This window comes from Podarcis raffonei, chromosome 3, assembly GCF_027172205.1.
Source record: "Podarcis raffonei isolate rPodRaf1 chromosome 3, rPodRaf1.pri, whole genome shotgun sequence".
NCBI lineage: Eukaryota > Metazoa > Chordata > Lepidosauria > Squamata > Lacertidae > Podarcis > Podarcis raffonei.
The window spans coordinates 14,338,724-14,354,988 of NC_070604.1; the positions used below are offsets into that span (position 1 = coordinate 14,338,724).

Below are 16,265 nucleotides of genomic sequence, written 5' to 3' on the forward strand. Positions count from 1 at the left end.
AGGGGCTCGAGTGACATTTTTGCTTTTTAGAAAGTTAAGGCTGCCCCCTATACACTTACTTGGGCCTAAGCATAAAAAACTCACTGAACATACATTCAAATAAGCCTGCAAATCTCACGCTTCACTGCTAAGCCTAACTCTTCAATTAAGCCATATCAAATAACTTACTTCAGTGCAATCATGAAATAAAATATAAGGGTTCTCCTTTATGAATAACCCCGCTGTTGCACCTTTAAGAAACTTGAGCATTTGATAAATGCCAATAAATAGTACCCTTAAAAACGAAGGAATCAATCATCTTCAAAGTACAAAGTAGTAATCAGTTGTAACAATCAGTGCAAAACCTTTATTGTATCATAGTAACTTCAAATGTTGTGAAACAGTTTTCTACAATCTTGAGTTTTTCTTCAGAGAGCAGATTTTCCTGCTTCAGTTTGGCGATAAGCGCTTCTAAGGATTTGAGCCTGTTTAAGGTTTTTCTCTCCTGGATTTCTAAAAGTGCTATTTTGGAGTGCAGCTTTGTGATTTTCTGCCAGAGTTGTTCCTTGTCAGAGTCTTGCCTGCAATATGAATGCTCAGTCTGCAGAACATCAATTCCACTGTAACTGGCAATACATGCAGATGTTTCAGTTCCTATGTTTATTAATTCCTGTTCTGCTGGTAGAAATGAACCCTCTAACAGCAAGGGAGTTCTTGAACCCTCAGAAGGAACTATAATGGTGATAACAGAATCTTTATTACCATTCAGCTGTTCTAAAGCTTGTGAAACAGTGTGGAGCAACACAGTGTTTTCATCAGTTTCTTGCAATTCCACTGAACAGCTTGCAATGGGAAAGTCCAGTTGATCAGATGGAAAGTCATTAATTGGTACAGTGATATTGTTTAATTCTGGAGATGAACCCAAGTGTTCAAGATGTTTCTGTGGAACTGTGACTTTGGATTCTGAAATGCGCTCAAGACATGAATGAAGATCATGAACTGAAGTTTGCAAAATTGTGGTTGTGCTACTGAAAATGTTATCTATAGAGTTATTAAAACTACAATTTTCTGGGGAGCTGTAATTGTGGGCTGTTGAATTCTGCACATCAGCTGGCATTAAGACTGAGCTGGTTTGCGCCATATTCTGTGTAACAGACTTAATTAGACAGGAAACATCATCTTCAACTTTTACTGTGTTCTTAAGCAGTCCTTTCTTTTCTGGAGACTTGCTTAAAGTTGTACAAAGTGCTTTTCTATATAGGCTTTCTTCAATGATATTTTTCTTTGGTGAAGCAAGTTTAAGAGATGCAGTTGCTACACTCATATCCCTTTGTTTGACATCTATTTTTTCTTGTTTTCTTTTCTGGGAAAATCCTCTTTCCTAAAGAAGAGAAAATAATTGATTTTATTAAAGTTGTTACAACACATTGCATGGTGGTTCCCTCTCATTTATTGTATTACAGTATAATCCTATGCATGTTTTCTCAGATGCAAGTACAACTGTGGTCAGTGAGGGCTTACTCCACAGTAAGTGAGCACAGGACTGCAACCTGAAATATTATTCCATAGTCCCCCCATTCAAAATAAATTTGACGCTTGCACACCAGCCTTGTGCAGGTCTACAATCTTGTCCCTGACATCCTTGGACAGCTCTTTGGTCTTGGTGGCTACTTTGGAATCTGCTAGATTGATTGCTTCTGTCGACAGGTGTCTTTTGTACAGGTACTGTAATGAGCTGGGATTACAGGTAAGACCTCTCCCTTACAGCAGGTGCTTCTAATCTCAGTTTGTTACATACAGTGAAGATACTAGGTAGCCTGACAGCTGGCTGGTTAATAGGGGATCAAATACTTATTTCACTCATTATAAAGCACTGAGCCTAGGGCTTGCCGACCAGAAGGTTGGCAGTTCGAATCCCCGCGATGGGGTGAGCTCCCGTTGTTTGGTCCCAGCTCCTGCCCACCTAGCAGTTTGAAAGCACATCAAAGTGCAAGTAGATAAATATGTACCGCTCCGGCGGGAAGGTAAACGGCATTTCCGTACGTTGCTCTGGTTCACCAGAAGCAGCTTAGTCATGCTGGCTACATGAACTGGAAGCTGTCTGCGGACAAATGCCGGCTCCCTCGGCCTATAGAGCGAGATGAGCGCGCAATCCCAGAGTCGTCCGCGACCAGACCTAACGGTCAGGGGTACCTTTACCTTTTAAACCCAGAATGTTTGTATATAACAATACAAACCTTTCACAGAAGCCCATTTTGGTATATAGCAGCATAATTAGTTTTTTTTATTACATTTAGCAAAACAAAAACAAGTCCCATGATGTTCAGCAAAGCACCCTCCACTCTTGTTTTGGAGGGAAGAAGACACGGTATCTCCTTCCTCCCACCTAGTCCTTCGCAGGCATATGTTTACTTGGGGTTTTAAACAAATATTAAAGGGTAGTCCTGGCTCCTGAGTTGGCATCATCCAGCGGTCTCAGAACAGAGCCAGAGGGTGGATCAAGAGGGTGCGGGTTGTGCACATCCTTACTCTGTATTACACAGTTTGTTTCTAATTTGAAATTCTGTTTTACCTGATTAACAGATGATGAAAAAATAGTTGGCACTGCTGTCGTTTTCAAATATCGAATACCCCATCGTACATCAAGAGAATCTGGCGTAAAATGGTCACTGCAGAGAACCTGGTGCTTGCTGGGAGTCCAAGTGTCGCGTTTCATATTCCGTAACCATTTCTCTAACCTTTCTTTATCATGAAGAGGAAATCTGCTTTAAAAGATTTTTACAAGAACAGTATGTTACGCTTCAAGTAAAATTCTTACCTGCAACATTTTGGACTTTATGTGCAAAAGTATCCATTTAAGTTTCTTACAAAACATATTGTTACTGGAGATACTTCGCAAGAACGAGAGCTCTGGATAAATTATGTGATTTTAATAATACATCAGCCAGTGACATAACATCACAATTCAACCAGTGGCATTACATCACAATTCAAAATGCTAGCACCAACACATAAATCCTAAATGGCTTAGGATTTGGGTATCTCAGGGACTGCTTTTCCTGAAGAAACTGCTGCTCCCTCCATGGATCCCTTCAGACAAGAGGCAGGTGATGACTGGAGACAGCTGAAAATCTTCAGCTTCCCACACTTTTTAGGTGAATATCGTAGATTCAAATTCTATTTATTTGTGCTGCTGCTATTTTGATAAACTTCACAACCAATATAGCTTGTTTGTGTAGGGAACTTATCTGGAAACTTTGCTCTGAAGAGCAGGATGTCAAACAAATGCTAGGCATTCATATGGACACTGTGTGCATTCACAATAGTATCACACAGTATGATGCTTGTAAAAAGCATTGATTATATTTTGAAATGGGCTTACATGGCCTTTTCAAACAGCAACAGGTATCGTCCTCCAGACCTAGATCTTGGCTGGCAGGTCCTGCCTCTGTTTCCTCAATTAGGTCCCAACTACAGTATGATGTTTCTCTGCTAGTTTGTACCTTGTTAACCAAGCTGCATGTAGCCCCCTTAGAGACACCATTCTTACTGGACCCAGCCAATCTTAAAATTGACTATCAGGCAAGCTGCAGAGAAGAGGATGAAATACATTACTTTTTGAAAACCTACCCTTTTTGAATGGATGTGTGTAAAGTGCCGAGTATTTATTTATTTTGGCCAATTTATTGTAGCACTTAGAAACAATTGTAAATTAAGTAAATTGATACAATGCAGCATTGCACAGTAACGAGGGTGTGAAAGGTCATGTATTTAAGTGCCGAGTAGCCAAGCAAAGACAGATTCACACTTGCATGTTACCGGTCTATCAGATATGCGCGCTTACATGAATCTGCCAAATGACTGCTACCCTTTCAACACAAACGTTTCAATGGACTCCCACTTTCTCCATTCCTTTACTTCCCAGTTCATATTTACATATCGTCAGTGCTTTTTTCCCTAAACAAATGGGTACTCTCACTTTGGCTCAAGAAAAACCATCATTTTATAGTCCAAATCAGGAAAAATAAATACAGTAAAAGGGCAAAGATCCCCTAAATGTTCAGGGGTATGTGTATCCGTGTCCTCCCAGAAAAAAGCGCTGCATATCGTTAAGGTTGCAATAAACCTCAGACCAGTTTACAAAAAACCCAACAAAACCCCGCACAATCCATTACAATTATCCATAAAAGACTATTAAAGGCAGATTAAAACACATTAACATCTACATGTTTCTGGACAAATTCCAGAGGGGGCTTCCTGTTGGGCTGCAATGGGTTGTAATGGATATGGATTGCTCTGAAGTCAGTTTTTAGTGACAGCTGATCCATGGCCACTTGATGTACCTTTGGGGACTATTAATTTGTTCATTATCGTGGAAGAACTGTAATGTCTGCTGCTGTGATCTTATTGTGACTTTTGGAGCACCCATCATCTCAAGTTTGTAGGATATTGACTTGGAAAGGCATTCTGCCTCCATTTCAGTGATCTTTGACAGCGACTTACCACTCCTACCATTCCTGTTCACGGAACATTTATTTGATTCTTGTTAGTTTGTGACTCCATGCACATATTATATGTCTTCTGTTTATGAATTCTGAAACAGTATAGTGTTATAAAAATACTGTTAGTATATTATTAGCTGATGTGTTGCTTGATGTTGTTCTGAGCTTTCTGTTCTGCAACACAGGGGATTTTCTTTGGTGTCGTTTCAGCACCAGCTGAAAAGGAAAAACCGCCTCGTATTTTGCCACAACCCACTCTCCTTCCCCTCGGCTTCATGACACCACCCACTTCCCAGCTCAGCTGGCGGGTCGGTGATCGCGCAGCCCGTCCCTTCAGCCTCCCCTTGGTACTCACGGGTAGAAGCTGAGCTTCCGCTGGTCCCGGGCGCTCTGCCCCGCTCGGTTCCGGCAACAGGTAGCAGCGCAGTACCGAGGCATTGCTCCCCTCCCCCCACCCCGAGCCTCCCGGGTCCCAGCTTCGCAACAAAAAAAAACAACGAGCAACAGCCTCCCAACCCTCCTGTGGCTTCCGCTTCCGGAAGCTGCTTCCGGCTTCCGGCCCCTCGGCCCCGGAAGCCGGGCGCCGGCCAATCGCTGAGTCACCCCGAAGCGGAGCCACAACAGCCGCCTTCCACGTGCGCCGAAAGCGGGCGCGCCGCGTCAGCCGCCCGCGGGCGGCCAATCAGGGAGCGCTTCGTGGTGGTAGGAGCGGCCCCGCCCCTCCGTCCTCGCGACGCTCCTCTGGGCCGAGGCTATAAAAAGGGGAGGGCGAGAGGCGGGAAGGAGCGGTCCGGAGAAGGGGCAGCGGAGCGTCGAGGGGCGAGCGGCTGGGAGTGTGTATGTGGAGAGCCGGTGAGTAGGGCGGCGGCGACGCAGTGGGGAAGCGTTAGCTGTTGCTCCCGTGAAGGGGGGTGGGGGGCAAGAACTCCCTTGCGGCTCCCTTATAATCTCCCTTGCCTCCCTTTTAACCTCCCTCTTCGCCCCCCTTTTGCTTCCCTTTTAAACCCCGCTTTAACAAGCCTTCCTCCCCTTTTAACCCCCTGCCCCCCTTCTAACCTCCTTTCGACACCCTTTTAACCTTCTTTGCCCCCCTTTTAATCTCCCTTTGCCCCACAATTGCTTCCCTTTAAACCCCATTTTAACACTCCTTTCTCCCCTTTCAACCCCCTGCCCCATTTTAACCTCCTTGCCCCCCTTTGCCCCCCTTTTGTTTCCCTTTAAACCCCATTTTAACACAAGTTTCTCCCCTTTTAACCCCTGCCCCATTTAATCTCCCTTTGCCCCACTTTCAAACCACACTTTAACACACCTTCCTCCCTTTTTACCCCCTTCCTCCCTTTTAACATCCCTTTTAAACCCCACTTCAACTCTCCTTCCTCCCCTTTTCACCCCTGTCCCATTTTAACCCCCTTTCCTCCCCCCCTTTAACATCACTTTGCCCCATTTCATCTCCCCTCAGCTCTCTCAGAGGTGGGAAAAACCTAAATGGTTATGAGTTGGCGGGATGGGGGTTCCTTCCCTCTACCCACCAAGTCTCCGTAGCTGTGAGATCGGTTGTTAAAGGTTCGGGAGGTTTTTTTATGCATCAGGAATGAGGCCTGTGTAGTGTTTTCTATTTCTCTCCCCAAGTATGTCTTAACCTCGCCCGTCATCTCAAGTTCTTTTTAGGATGGCTAACAGGATCAAAATTTTTCTTCTCTCTCTCTCTCTCTCTCTCTCTCTCTCTCTCTCAACTCCCCCCCCCCCTTTCCTCACAACAGCCCTGTGAGATAGATGAGGGGCAGAGAGAGAGGTGTCCAAGGTCAGGGTCATAGCTGAGTTGAGCTTTGAGCTTGAATTTTCATTTTCGTATGGTTTGCATTTGTAAACCACCTGTTCCCATTTTATTCTCACAACAACCCTATGGGGTAGGTTTGGCTGAGAAGAGGTGACTGGCGGCCCAAGGCCGCCCAGTAAGCTACATGGCTAAGTGGGGGATTTGAACCCTGATCTCCTAGGGGGTCTTCTAGCTGTGCAGACCTCTATGGAATTCCTCCTCTTCTTTAATTCTAATGTCAGCTGCAGTTAACATGGGGTGGGGGAGTGCTTCACTCATACTTGAAGGCATCTTCATCTATTGTGACATTGTGTAGGGTTGCCATAAGTGAAAATTCAGACGCAAACATTTGTTTTTTGAGTTTTTCCTTTTGCCCGTAGTTGCTGAAAAATGATGTTTTTGAGCTATTTAAGAAAATTTACCAAAATCCTGACTTCTGATATGGATTGTCTGGATTTCCCCAGGCATTTCAGCGATTTCCACCTGGACACTGTTTGCAACTGCCGTATTCCAGCTATGTCCGGGAAATTCCGGGTGTATGGCAACCCTAATGTTGTGCAAGCCAGATCCAAATTAAGCTGCAGTGGGCAAGGTGGTGGGTGATATGAACTAAGTGGGGGATGAGCTTGCTTATGCTGAGGGAGGAAAACTGTCGTTAAAACACACCAGCTAGAAATAAGAAACCAGGAGAAAAGCTGGAGCTAGATCCTTTTGGAAGGAGGTGAGCTACACTGCATGCTAATAAGATAGATGTGAGTTTAAGTGCTTACAGTGGGTGGTGTTGCAGACTGCTATTTGCCTCCCTGTAATTATATCTGAATACAGGTTGCCATAGATCAGCTGTGAGTGCAAGGCATTCAGCATATGAATGCATCACCTAAAATAATTAACATTTTAAACTGGCAATTTAAGTTACAAAGGAGAGGCTTGTCCTGAACTAGAGTTAAATTAAACTGGTTATCTTCACCCTTTCAGTCCCAGGACACATTTTTAAGCCAAACATGAATTTGGAGACCCATTTCTTAATCTATGGCTATATATTTGCATTGTGGTAGTGCTTCTATTGTGACCCACCTTGGATCAGGCCACTTGACACACTTGTTGAAGGCCAGTGGACTAAACCACGGTTCCCAGTCCTTGCACGTAGTACAGCTTAGAGAGGAGGAGTGCGAAGTTTTAGCCTCGTTGTAGCTTATGCCCAAGTCCTAGTACAGATGTAGTTCAGCAAAAGGGCAAAAGATTCCCCACAACTCCCATCAGTCCTTGCAAGAATGGCCATTGGTCAGGGACTATAGGAACTGTAGTTAAGCAACATCTGGAAAGCCAAAGGTTCCCCACACTTGGTCTCGTTCAAACAAACCACAATTAAACCTTGGTTTGATCTCCTTAACTAGAGTTTGACTGGTTCGCATGGCACAGTAAGCCAAACTCTGCCCTACCATGAACATGTGGTCTCCAGGAGAGGTTTGGTTTGTTCCTAGTTGTTATTTTTAATCCTGCACTGTGGTTAGTTAACACCTCTACTTGCTAACTCAGCTGTAGCCAAGGTGCATCCATGCAGTCCTGGTAAGCCATAGTTTGGTTTCCCATGTTGTTACAAACCAGGCCAATACAGCTTAGTAAAAAGTGAAAGCAGAAGCTCCTCCGCCCAGCCCACCTCACACAAAAGGAATTTTGCACTGTTTGCTGGTAATCTAAAATTGTGGTGTCTACTGTCTTAATTGTGCCAATACATTTCCCCCCTGACTTCCAATTCTCAAGACAAGATAGTTGGCAGTTCTTTCTAGCTTACCCTGAAGGTTATTAAGCCTTTACCTGAACCTGGCCACACCATAATCTGAATTATTCTTACAATATTATGCCCAAACCCTTCAGTTCTTATTCCCATCAGTGTTCCTGTCTCATCACTACTTACGATACGATAATCGTTATGATAATCTTTATTGTCATTGTCCCATACAGAACAATGAAATTGAAAAAAAATCTACATCAGACATTCAAAAACCAACAAGCCTGCTATCCCAGCCTGGTTAACCCCCTAAAAACTCTGATACCCCATAATTAAATAAATAAATTAAATAAATAAATAAAATACACTCCCACTGGGACTACCTTACACTGTGTTTAAAACCAAAATCGCATTTGGATAGAAACTTAGCTTTATGAAGCAGAAGCAAACTGGGATGTTGTGTAGTTACTATTTTTATTTTATTAATTATAAAATTTGTATACCACCATATACCCACAGGTCCCAGGGTGGTTCCCAGAATAAAACCATGATATAAAAACACAGAATACATAATCAAAATAGAAAGAACAATTGTCGCTTTCATTTTTATGTTGAACAGCACAATTTATTTTTGAAAACAAAGTACAAACTTTAATAGAACAGGCTGTTTTATCCTTATAGCTATATTATTTCATTTCTCTGTGCGTATATGTTTAGAGCTTGTCCCTAAACAACCCTAGAGAGCCTTAGTAGAAGGAAGGAGGGGCAAGATGAAAACGGAGGAAAGAGAGTTTGGGAGAATGTAACATATGTAAGAGTGTAGATAAAGAAAAACTTGTTTGTGTCCAAGTCTTGCCTGCTGTGGTCTCATTACCAGGAATAAGATGCAAAACAGGCATGTATAGACATGTATAATAATTTGCATATGTATCAAAAACGGTATTAGTGTACACATTGAAATTGTAATTGCCCATGTTAGGAAGTGATAAATGTCAGTATGAGTGTTGACAACTGTAAGGAACAGAATTTTCAATTGGGAATTGGTAGTTATGAAGTGCATTTTTGCATTATCAATTTTATTTATTTATTATTATAGCCTGCAATATCCCATGGGCTCAGAGTAGCTCATAGCCATTTCATCAGCATCTTTCTTTGTCCCCAAAGGGCTTGCAGTAAGTATTAGGTTTTGATGGCTGAGGAAACAAAGGCAATCACACAAAGAATAATACATTACTTCCACTTGCTATCACTGTTGCTCCCCGTGCCCTAAAATAAAAAAGCTGGCACTTATTTCCATTCACTGCCTCCTCTCCATTTTCATGCCAAAAATACACAGCTAAAAATGGGGGGGGGGGAGAGACCTGTTGAACTGCCCCCACTCCTGCAGTTCTTTTTAAGGGATGTATTTAGTCTTTAGCAATACTGTTATGAAAAGGGAAGGGCTGAAGTACAGGTGACTTGCAACTTACACACATTTAACTTGTGCACATTAAGGGCCTCCAGGAAAAAAAGACTTTGGGAATCCCCCCCCCCCAACATAAACCCAACGTATGTTGAGGGTCACCTGCAAACACAGCAGGTGGAAAGAATGCTACAATTTATTTTGATTGTTTTTATTTTGCACAGGGTAGGCAGTGTTTTTGCAACAAAGGAGAAGCCTGATTATAAAGCCAACTTCTGCAAAATAGCCCAAACTTTATCCACTGCTTCTGACATTACTGAAAAAATAACAAGGTAACACTAGGTTAGGGACGCGGGTGGCGCTGTGGGTTAAACCACAGAGCCTAGGACTTTCCGATCAGAAGGTCGGCGGTTCGAATCCCTGCGATGGGGTGAGCTCCTGTTGCTCGGTCCCTGCTCCTGCCAACCTAGCAGTTTGAAAGCATGTCAAAGTGCAAGTAGATAAATAGGTACCGCTCCGGTGAGAAGGTAAACGGCGTTTCTGTGCGCTGCTCTGGTTCGCCAGAAGCGGCTTAGTCATGCTGGCTACATGACCCGGAAGCTGTACGCCAGCTCCCTTGGCCAATAAAGTGAGATGAGCGCCGCAACCCCAGAGTCGTCCACAACTGGACCCTAATGGTCAGGGGTCCATTTACCTTTATTTAACACCAGGTTACCTTAGTGCACAGATACACAGACATGCACATTTGCCCTTTCTCAAGTGGTTTTTGTCATTACAAATGTGAGTTAGTAGGCATCTTTAGAAACGTGTGCATGCATATTGCGTATTTCTGCACATATGCACACACAGAGTGTGTAAACTTTATAAGGTCACCTAATGTTTCCTTGATACTGCTCCCGATGTTTCTGAAAATTTAATATTTGTAGGGAGGCATTTTAAGCAGCCTGAAAAGATAAGCCTCCCAACATGGACTAATTCAGCATTGCCCTGCTGTGGTGCTTGTTGATGATTGTAGATCTTTAACGGCAGAAATTTGAGAAGAGATCCTAAACCCTTGTTTGGTGGAAACCATAAATACATATAGAAGTGTGGCTCTGATCCAACCAAAGTGAAGTACTTACCTCTCTTTGATTCCAATAGCAGCAATCTAAGGGAAGCATTCAGAGGCACGCTCTTCTGATTATTTTATTGGTGCAAGCGTTTTGGCTTGCCTGATGAAATGATTCCCTCTCCTCCCACCACAGGATATTCCACGGTTTCTGGTGACACACCCCAAGCCAATTTGGGGGGCAAAGGAGGGGGAACCTCCATTGTGCAAGTGGAAGTTGTTGCGCAGGGTTTCCGCTGGTGGGACACATTCGTTTAATCCTACCCTAAGCATTTGGCATAATATTTAAAGAATGCATGTACAGTGGAACCCCAGGTTGCGAATGTGATCCATGCAGGAGGCACGTTCGCAACCCGCAGCGCCACGTCTGCGCACACGTGTGTCGTGATTAGGTGATTCTGTGCATGCACAAGCACCAAAACCCGGAAGTAACCCATTCCAGTACTTCCGGGTTCGGCGCGGTGCGCAACCCGAAAGTGTATAACCTGAAGCGTCTGTAACCTGAGGTACCATTGTATATTAAAAACTGTAAAAAAATAGACTGCACAGTTTAAACCTTTTGGGTGATACTCAGCATTTGAAGTAGATTCATTGAAAGCAATGGACTCAAAGTAATTTGTTTTCCCTGGGTCTATTTTGAATACATCACACCTTGCTCGGAAAATGCCTTAAAAAATAAAGAAAGATCAATCTTTTAGTAGCTAGGGATAAGTATATATTGTTCTGAAGGATGACTACTAATACAGTGGTACCTCGGGTTAAGAACTTAATTTGTTCTGGATGTCCGTTCTTAACCTGAAACTGTTCTTAACATGAGATACCACTTTAGCTAATGGGGCCTCCCGCTGCTGCCGCGCAATTTTTCTGTTCTCATCCTGAAGCAAAGTTCTTAACCTGAGGTACTATTTCTGGGTTAGTGGAGTCTGTAACCTGAAGCGTCTGTAACCCGAGGTATCACTGTATCCATGGTGAAAGGAAATAAATTAGCTGCAGCTGTAAACTGTTACGTGCTTGAGAAGTTGGTGCAAAAGTAAAAATATAGCTTCAAAATTACTTTCCTTTAAAAAAGGTAAACTAGTGAGATGCTTTGTTGCTAATCTTGTTGTTTTCCCCCACAGGAATATTGCAATGGCTACTACACAGGCTGTCTTTATATTTGCACTCTGCATTTTAATGATAACAGAATTAATCCTGGCTGCCGAGAGTTATTACGACATCCTAGGTGTTCCCAAGACTGCATCCGATCGCCAAATCAAGAAGGCATTTCACAAACTAGCAATGAAATACCACCCAGACAAGAATAAGAGTCCTGGAGCAGAAGCAAAATTCAGGGAAATTGCAGAAGGCAAGTAGAATCCTATTCTATTTTACTAAACACTCATTGACCTGATATTTCTTGATATCCACTTTGCATGGAGATGAGTAAAGCTAGATATATTTCGTTGAATCCAACTAAATCATTGCACACGGGGAACAATAGAACTTTCTATCCCTCCCATCCACTGCCTCCAAATCTAGGAAACTTGCATTTTTTAGAAAGTAATGAAGCTTGTCTGCTTGTGTAGGAGTCCTGTGTACTCCTTGGAGCACGAAAGGAACTAGTACTTAGTACTAGAAGAATCTTAATTCTATATTCCAGGGATTAAAGAGTCATCTGGCCATAATAACCCTTTTAGCTATCTTTGGAAACTGTTGCACACAGGCACAACTTTATTTATTGTAAATATTTATACTCTGACTTCTAGGAGAGTGTAGTTTCCAGCAACTACACCTCCTAAATTGTAACTAAAAATAGTTACAATTGAAACACAAATTGAACTAATAGGCGGTTTTTTTGTTTCACTTAATTTCTATCTTCTGCTGGCGTGAGACAAATCCAGGGAGACTTTAGCATAAAAGATCCAGAGAGGCTCAAAAACATATGTTTAAAAAAAGTTTTATGTGATCCTTGATAAAACAGAATTTGCAAGTGGATTAAAAAAACAATAAGTTGTTGCAGAGCACTTAGGAAGGCTCTTCTACGGGCCCTGTATCTTTACAGGCCATTCTGTGCATGTCCCCTCAGAAGTAAGTCCCACTGAGTTCAGGGATGCTTACTCTCACATAAGTATGTGCAAAACAGTTCGCCCAACTCATGTCCTTGGCTGAGGTGTTGACATTTTGACAGAATTCTAAATTCAAAAGAATGAGGAACTGATCTGGAAAGGTTGGTGGTAGAACACATACTTTGTTTGCAAGAAGTCTTGGGTTCCATCTTCATAAGTCTGGGACCTAGGACTGCTTGTTAGTGTATTGAGCTATATGGCTCAGTTGTCTGACTTTGTGGAGTGTGTTCTATCTGTGACCTAGTATCATCAACAGTGATGTAACAGTTCTCCAGCATTTTGAAAGCTCAAAAACTTCCTCAGTTCTTTTACACGAGAACCTTGAACTTGAAGTGGCCAGGAGCTGAATGAATATATGTTATGCATGCAGAGTATATTCACTTCTACTGAGCTAAAACTGTTCTCTCTGAGCATGTGCTAAACTTTCTCTTGCATTGCTCTTTAACAGCATATGAAACGTTGTCGGATGAAAACAAACGTAGGGAATACGATCAGTTTGGCCATGCTGAAGGACGAAGAAGCAATGGAAACACTTTCCAGCAGCCTTTTAACTTCAATTTTGATGACTTGTTTAAAGACTTTGACTTCTTTGGCCAAAACCACAACACACAGTCGAAGAAACATTTTGAAAGCCATTTTCGGAGCCATCAGCACGCTCACAGCAGGCAGAGACGTTCTTTCCCAGAATTTTCCTTCGGAGGGGGACTGTTTGATGACATGTTTGAAGATATGGAAAAAATGTTTTCATTTAATGGGTTTGAGAACACACACCGACACACAATGCAGACTGAAAATAAATTCCATGGATCTAGTAAGCACTGCAGAACTGTCACACAACGTCGAGGAAACATGGTTACTACATTCACAGACTGTTCTGGACAATAATACCTGGGCGTTTCTTCTCTGCCCCGCCCTTAACAATTTTCTTTCTTTCTATCCTTTGCTGCTGAAATACAGAAGTTCTTCTGTGAACTGTGTGAGATTTATTGTTTAATCAGAGTACTTTAACTGCTGAAATAAGCTGTAGCTAAACTGATAACTATTACCCAGAACTGCAACAAAGCAAGATGAGACGATGTTGACCTTATTTAATGGGTTACATAGAATGTGCATGTGGGGGGAAATCTCCATATGACAGTGTTAGGGTCTATTTTTAATAACATAGAAGCAGGTTAACAGATTACCTCACTAGTGCCGAGTTAGTGGTACAATAAACATTATTATTGTCAGATTTCTATTTCTATAAAGTGTTATCCTGTTGAGTGATTGTGTGATCTTATGTTTTTAATTAGTTTGCCTACTCCAAACCTGAGTTATTAGTAGTCACTTTAAAATACCATGAAACATTAAATTTGACTTTTTTAGGTGACGTGTGACAAGTGTTGAGCAAAATTGACCTTGCAGCTTTTATTGTTAGGCCCTGAGCACAGAAAGTTGGGAAGCATTAGCAGCGACGATCATGGCCAGCATCTGAGGTTGGCTTTGTCACTGTTAGCCAGTTGTGAGTTTCACTGAATTGCCTCAGTACTAGTGTAACAAACTACTGTTTTACCTGTACCACATAAAACAGAACACTTGACTTGTCTCTTTTTTTAACCTAGTGCGTATGTTAATATGAAAGGCGGGGGGGATCTTTCTCTTGTTATGACTTAAAGGCTGATGTATAGCTACCCCTTCCTTACAGAGGCCTTTTATCTGTGTTTCTATGTATGTAAATTGTTTCCCCCTTTTGCCTTCAGCCAACAGTCAAGTTAGTTTCATATTTACGTATTGCTTCACACATCCAAGGGCTCTCCAAAGCAATTTACCATAATAAAATACAGTAGCCATAAGAAATAAAGTGGTACCTCGGGTGACATATGCTTCAGGTTACATACTCCACTAACCCAGAAATAGTACCTCGGGTTAAGAATTTTGCTTCAGGATGAGAACGGAAATCGTGCTCCAGCGGCGCGGCAGCAGCAGGAGGCCCCATTAGCTAAAGTGGTGCTTCAGGTTAAGAACGGACCTCCGGAACGAATTAAGTAAACCCAAGGTACCCCTGTATACCAAAAGAGCACAAATGTAAAATGTTAAGTGTTCATCGAAAGGAAATCATATAAACATCGCTGGGAGAATAAAACCAGCTTTGCCTTTGGTGTCAGAAACTTAACAAGTTACACCAGACCAGTTTGAGAGCATTCCATAAAATGGGCCCATCAACAGAAATGGGCCACTCTCTTGTTACCACCCTCAGAACATAAATTGGAAGGGAACACACAGAAGGACCTCAGGTGTTGATGTGCGGTAATCCGTTGACCTGAGGAAAGAGGGTTCATGATGAACTAGGTTGAAACTAGCACTTTGAATTGGGCTCAGAAATACATTGGCAGAACTAGAATTTTATATTCAGATCTCCACCTCCTGTTCAGTAGTCTGGCTACTGTGTTTTGTAATGGCAGCAGGAAGTTTTGGTATACCCACCATTGGCACTCCTCCATACCACGCCCACATGGTGAGCCGGCTAAATAATTGTGCTACTATATTGAGTTGGATAGGTACCATTGTACATACAATTCAATTGGGAGAACTTCTGTATCTTCTCACTTCAGTGCAAAATGCAATATTTTTCAGCAGCCAATGGCATGCATTCGGTTTCTGAATTATGTGCAGAGATACCAATAGATGTACAGAAGTGTGATGGAAGTGCAAGCAACTTTTAAATATTGACCTGTGAGCTATGTAGGTACTGGAGTTGTGGATGTCTTTAGTGAGGATCACCCTGTGTAAAAAGTGAAAAGCTGCTTAAAAGTTTCAGCTCATGCAGTAAGCAATGGTCTTCAGCTGGTGGGTCATGATCTCATCCAAGGTGGGTCACAACAGGAGCACCACCGCCACCATGCAAATATATGGCAAAAGATTCAGAAAGGGTTCCCATGTTGGGGTTAATAGTGGGTCTTGGATCTGAAAAGGTTGAAGATACCTGCATTGGAGAACTTAGCTAGGAAAATAGGTTCACTGCAACAATGGCAATGGGTATAAATCAATATTCCAGAAGTTCTGTAAAAGTACACACCCTTATATTTGGTATCAACTTGATTCTTGCACTCAGAGTTGAAGACAAAGTATTTATAGTTAGCACATTTTGTCGGCAATTGCGTTTAATGTTGCTTTCATTTGTTTATGTTCTGCACATTTTTAAACTCAAAACATGGACATGAGTCCATTTGCAACAAGGACCTGCAGCAACAACCAGAAGCGAATGAGGTGAGGCAAAGCTGTCCACCAGGGTCACTCCTATTTCTCTGGACAAGGCAGTGGTGAGTTTGGGATTGTGTGAATGCCCCAGTAGAGACTATTCAGCATACCTGCTTGTACTCCTGCACAGGTATGTTGCAATGACCCATGGCAAGGAGGTAACTGCCTCACCACACTGGCCACTACTTGCAATAGCGGAATGGGACACAGTGCCTTACAACTACTTAACAGGTAAACAGGTGAACATGTTTTCAACTTAATACAGAGTTCTACTGTGAGCCTCTTGCCAGAGTGGATATTCCTTATGCAGCCAACCACTTTTAAAGGACCAGTTACTGCAAGACTACCTCCCTAGTGGTCTTGGGTGGGTATTTATGAAACATGTAT

The 16,265-nt window shown here is 42.5% G+C and overlaps 2 protein-coding genes across 6 annotated transcripts; one reads left to right on the forward strand and one right to left on the reverse strand.

The window, feature by feature from the left end:
- Positions 1 to 319: 319 nt before the first annotated feature.
- THAP5 (THAP domain containing 5) lies at positions 320 to 5,034 on the reverse strand. 3 transcript variants are annotated; one of them, XM_053380623.1, is made up of 3 exons: positions 4,837 to 5,034; positions 2,552 to 2,741; positions 320 to 1,360 (listed from the first exon to the last, which is right to left on the reverse strand). In XM_053380623.1, the coding sequence occupies exons 1-3, from the start codon at positions 4,917 to 4,919 to the stop codon at positions 347 to 349; spliced, it is 1,287 nt and encodes a 428-aa protein (XP_053236598.1). In that variant the 5' UTR covers positions 4,920 to 5,034; the 3' UTR covers positions 320 to 346. The 3 variants fall into 3 exon arrangements, with proteins under 3 accessions (XP_053236598.1, XP_053236597.1, XP_053236599.1); XM_053380622.1 differs by having other exon boundaries at positions 2,552 to 2,744; positions 4,837 to 5,033; XM_053380624.1 differs by lacking the exon at positions 4,837 to 5,034 and adding an exon at positions 2,848 to 2,876.
- Positions 3,062 to 14,220, forward strand: DNAJB9 (DnaJ heat shock protein family (Hsp40) member B9). Of its 3 annotated transcripts, none has more exons than XM_053380627.1 (3): positions 3,062 to 3,134; positions 11,655 to 11,881; positions 13,090 to 14,220. In XM_053380627.1, the coding sequence occupies exons 2-3, from the start codon at positions 11,665 to 11,667 to the stop codon at positions 13,524 to 13,526; spliced, it is 654 nt and encodes a 217-aa protein (XP_053236602.1). In that variant the 5' UTR covers positions 3,062 to 3,134; positions 11,655 to 11,664; the 3' UTR covers positions 13,527 to 14,220. The 3 variants fall into 3 exon arrangements, with proteins under 3 accessions (XP_053236602.1, XP_053236601.1, XP_053236600.1); XM_053380626.1 differs by lacking the exon at positions 3,062 to 3,134 and adding an exon at positions 5,143 to 5,333; XM_053380625.1 differs by lacking the exon at positions 3,062 to 3,134 and adding an exon at positions 9,664 to 9,760.
- Positions 14,221 to 16,265: the final 2,045 nt, after the last annotated feature.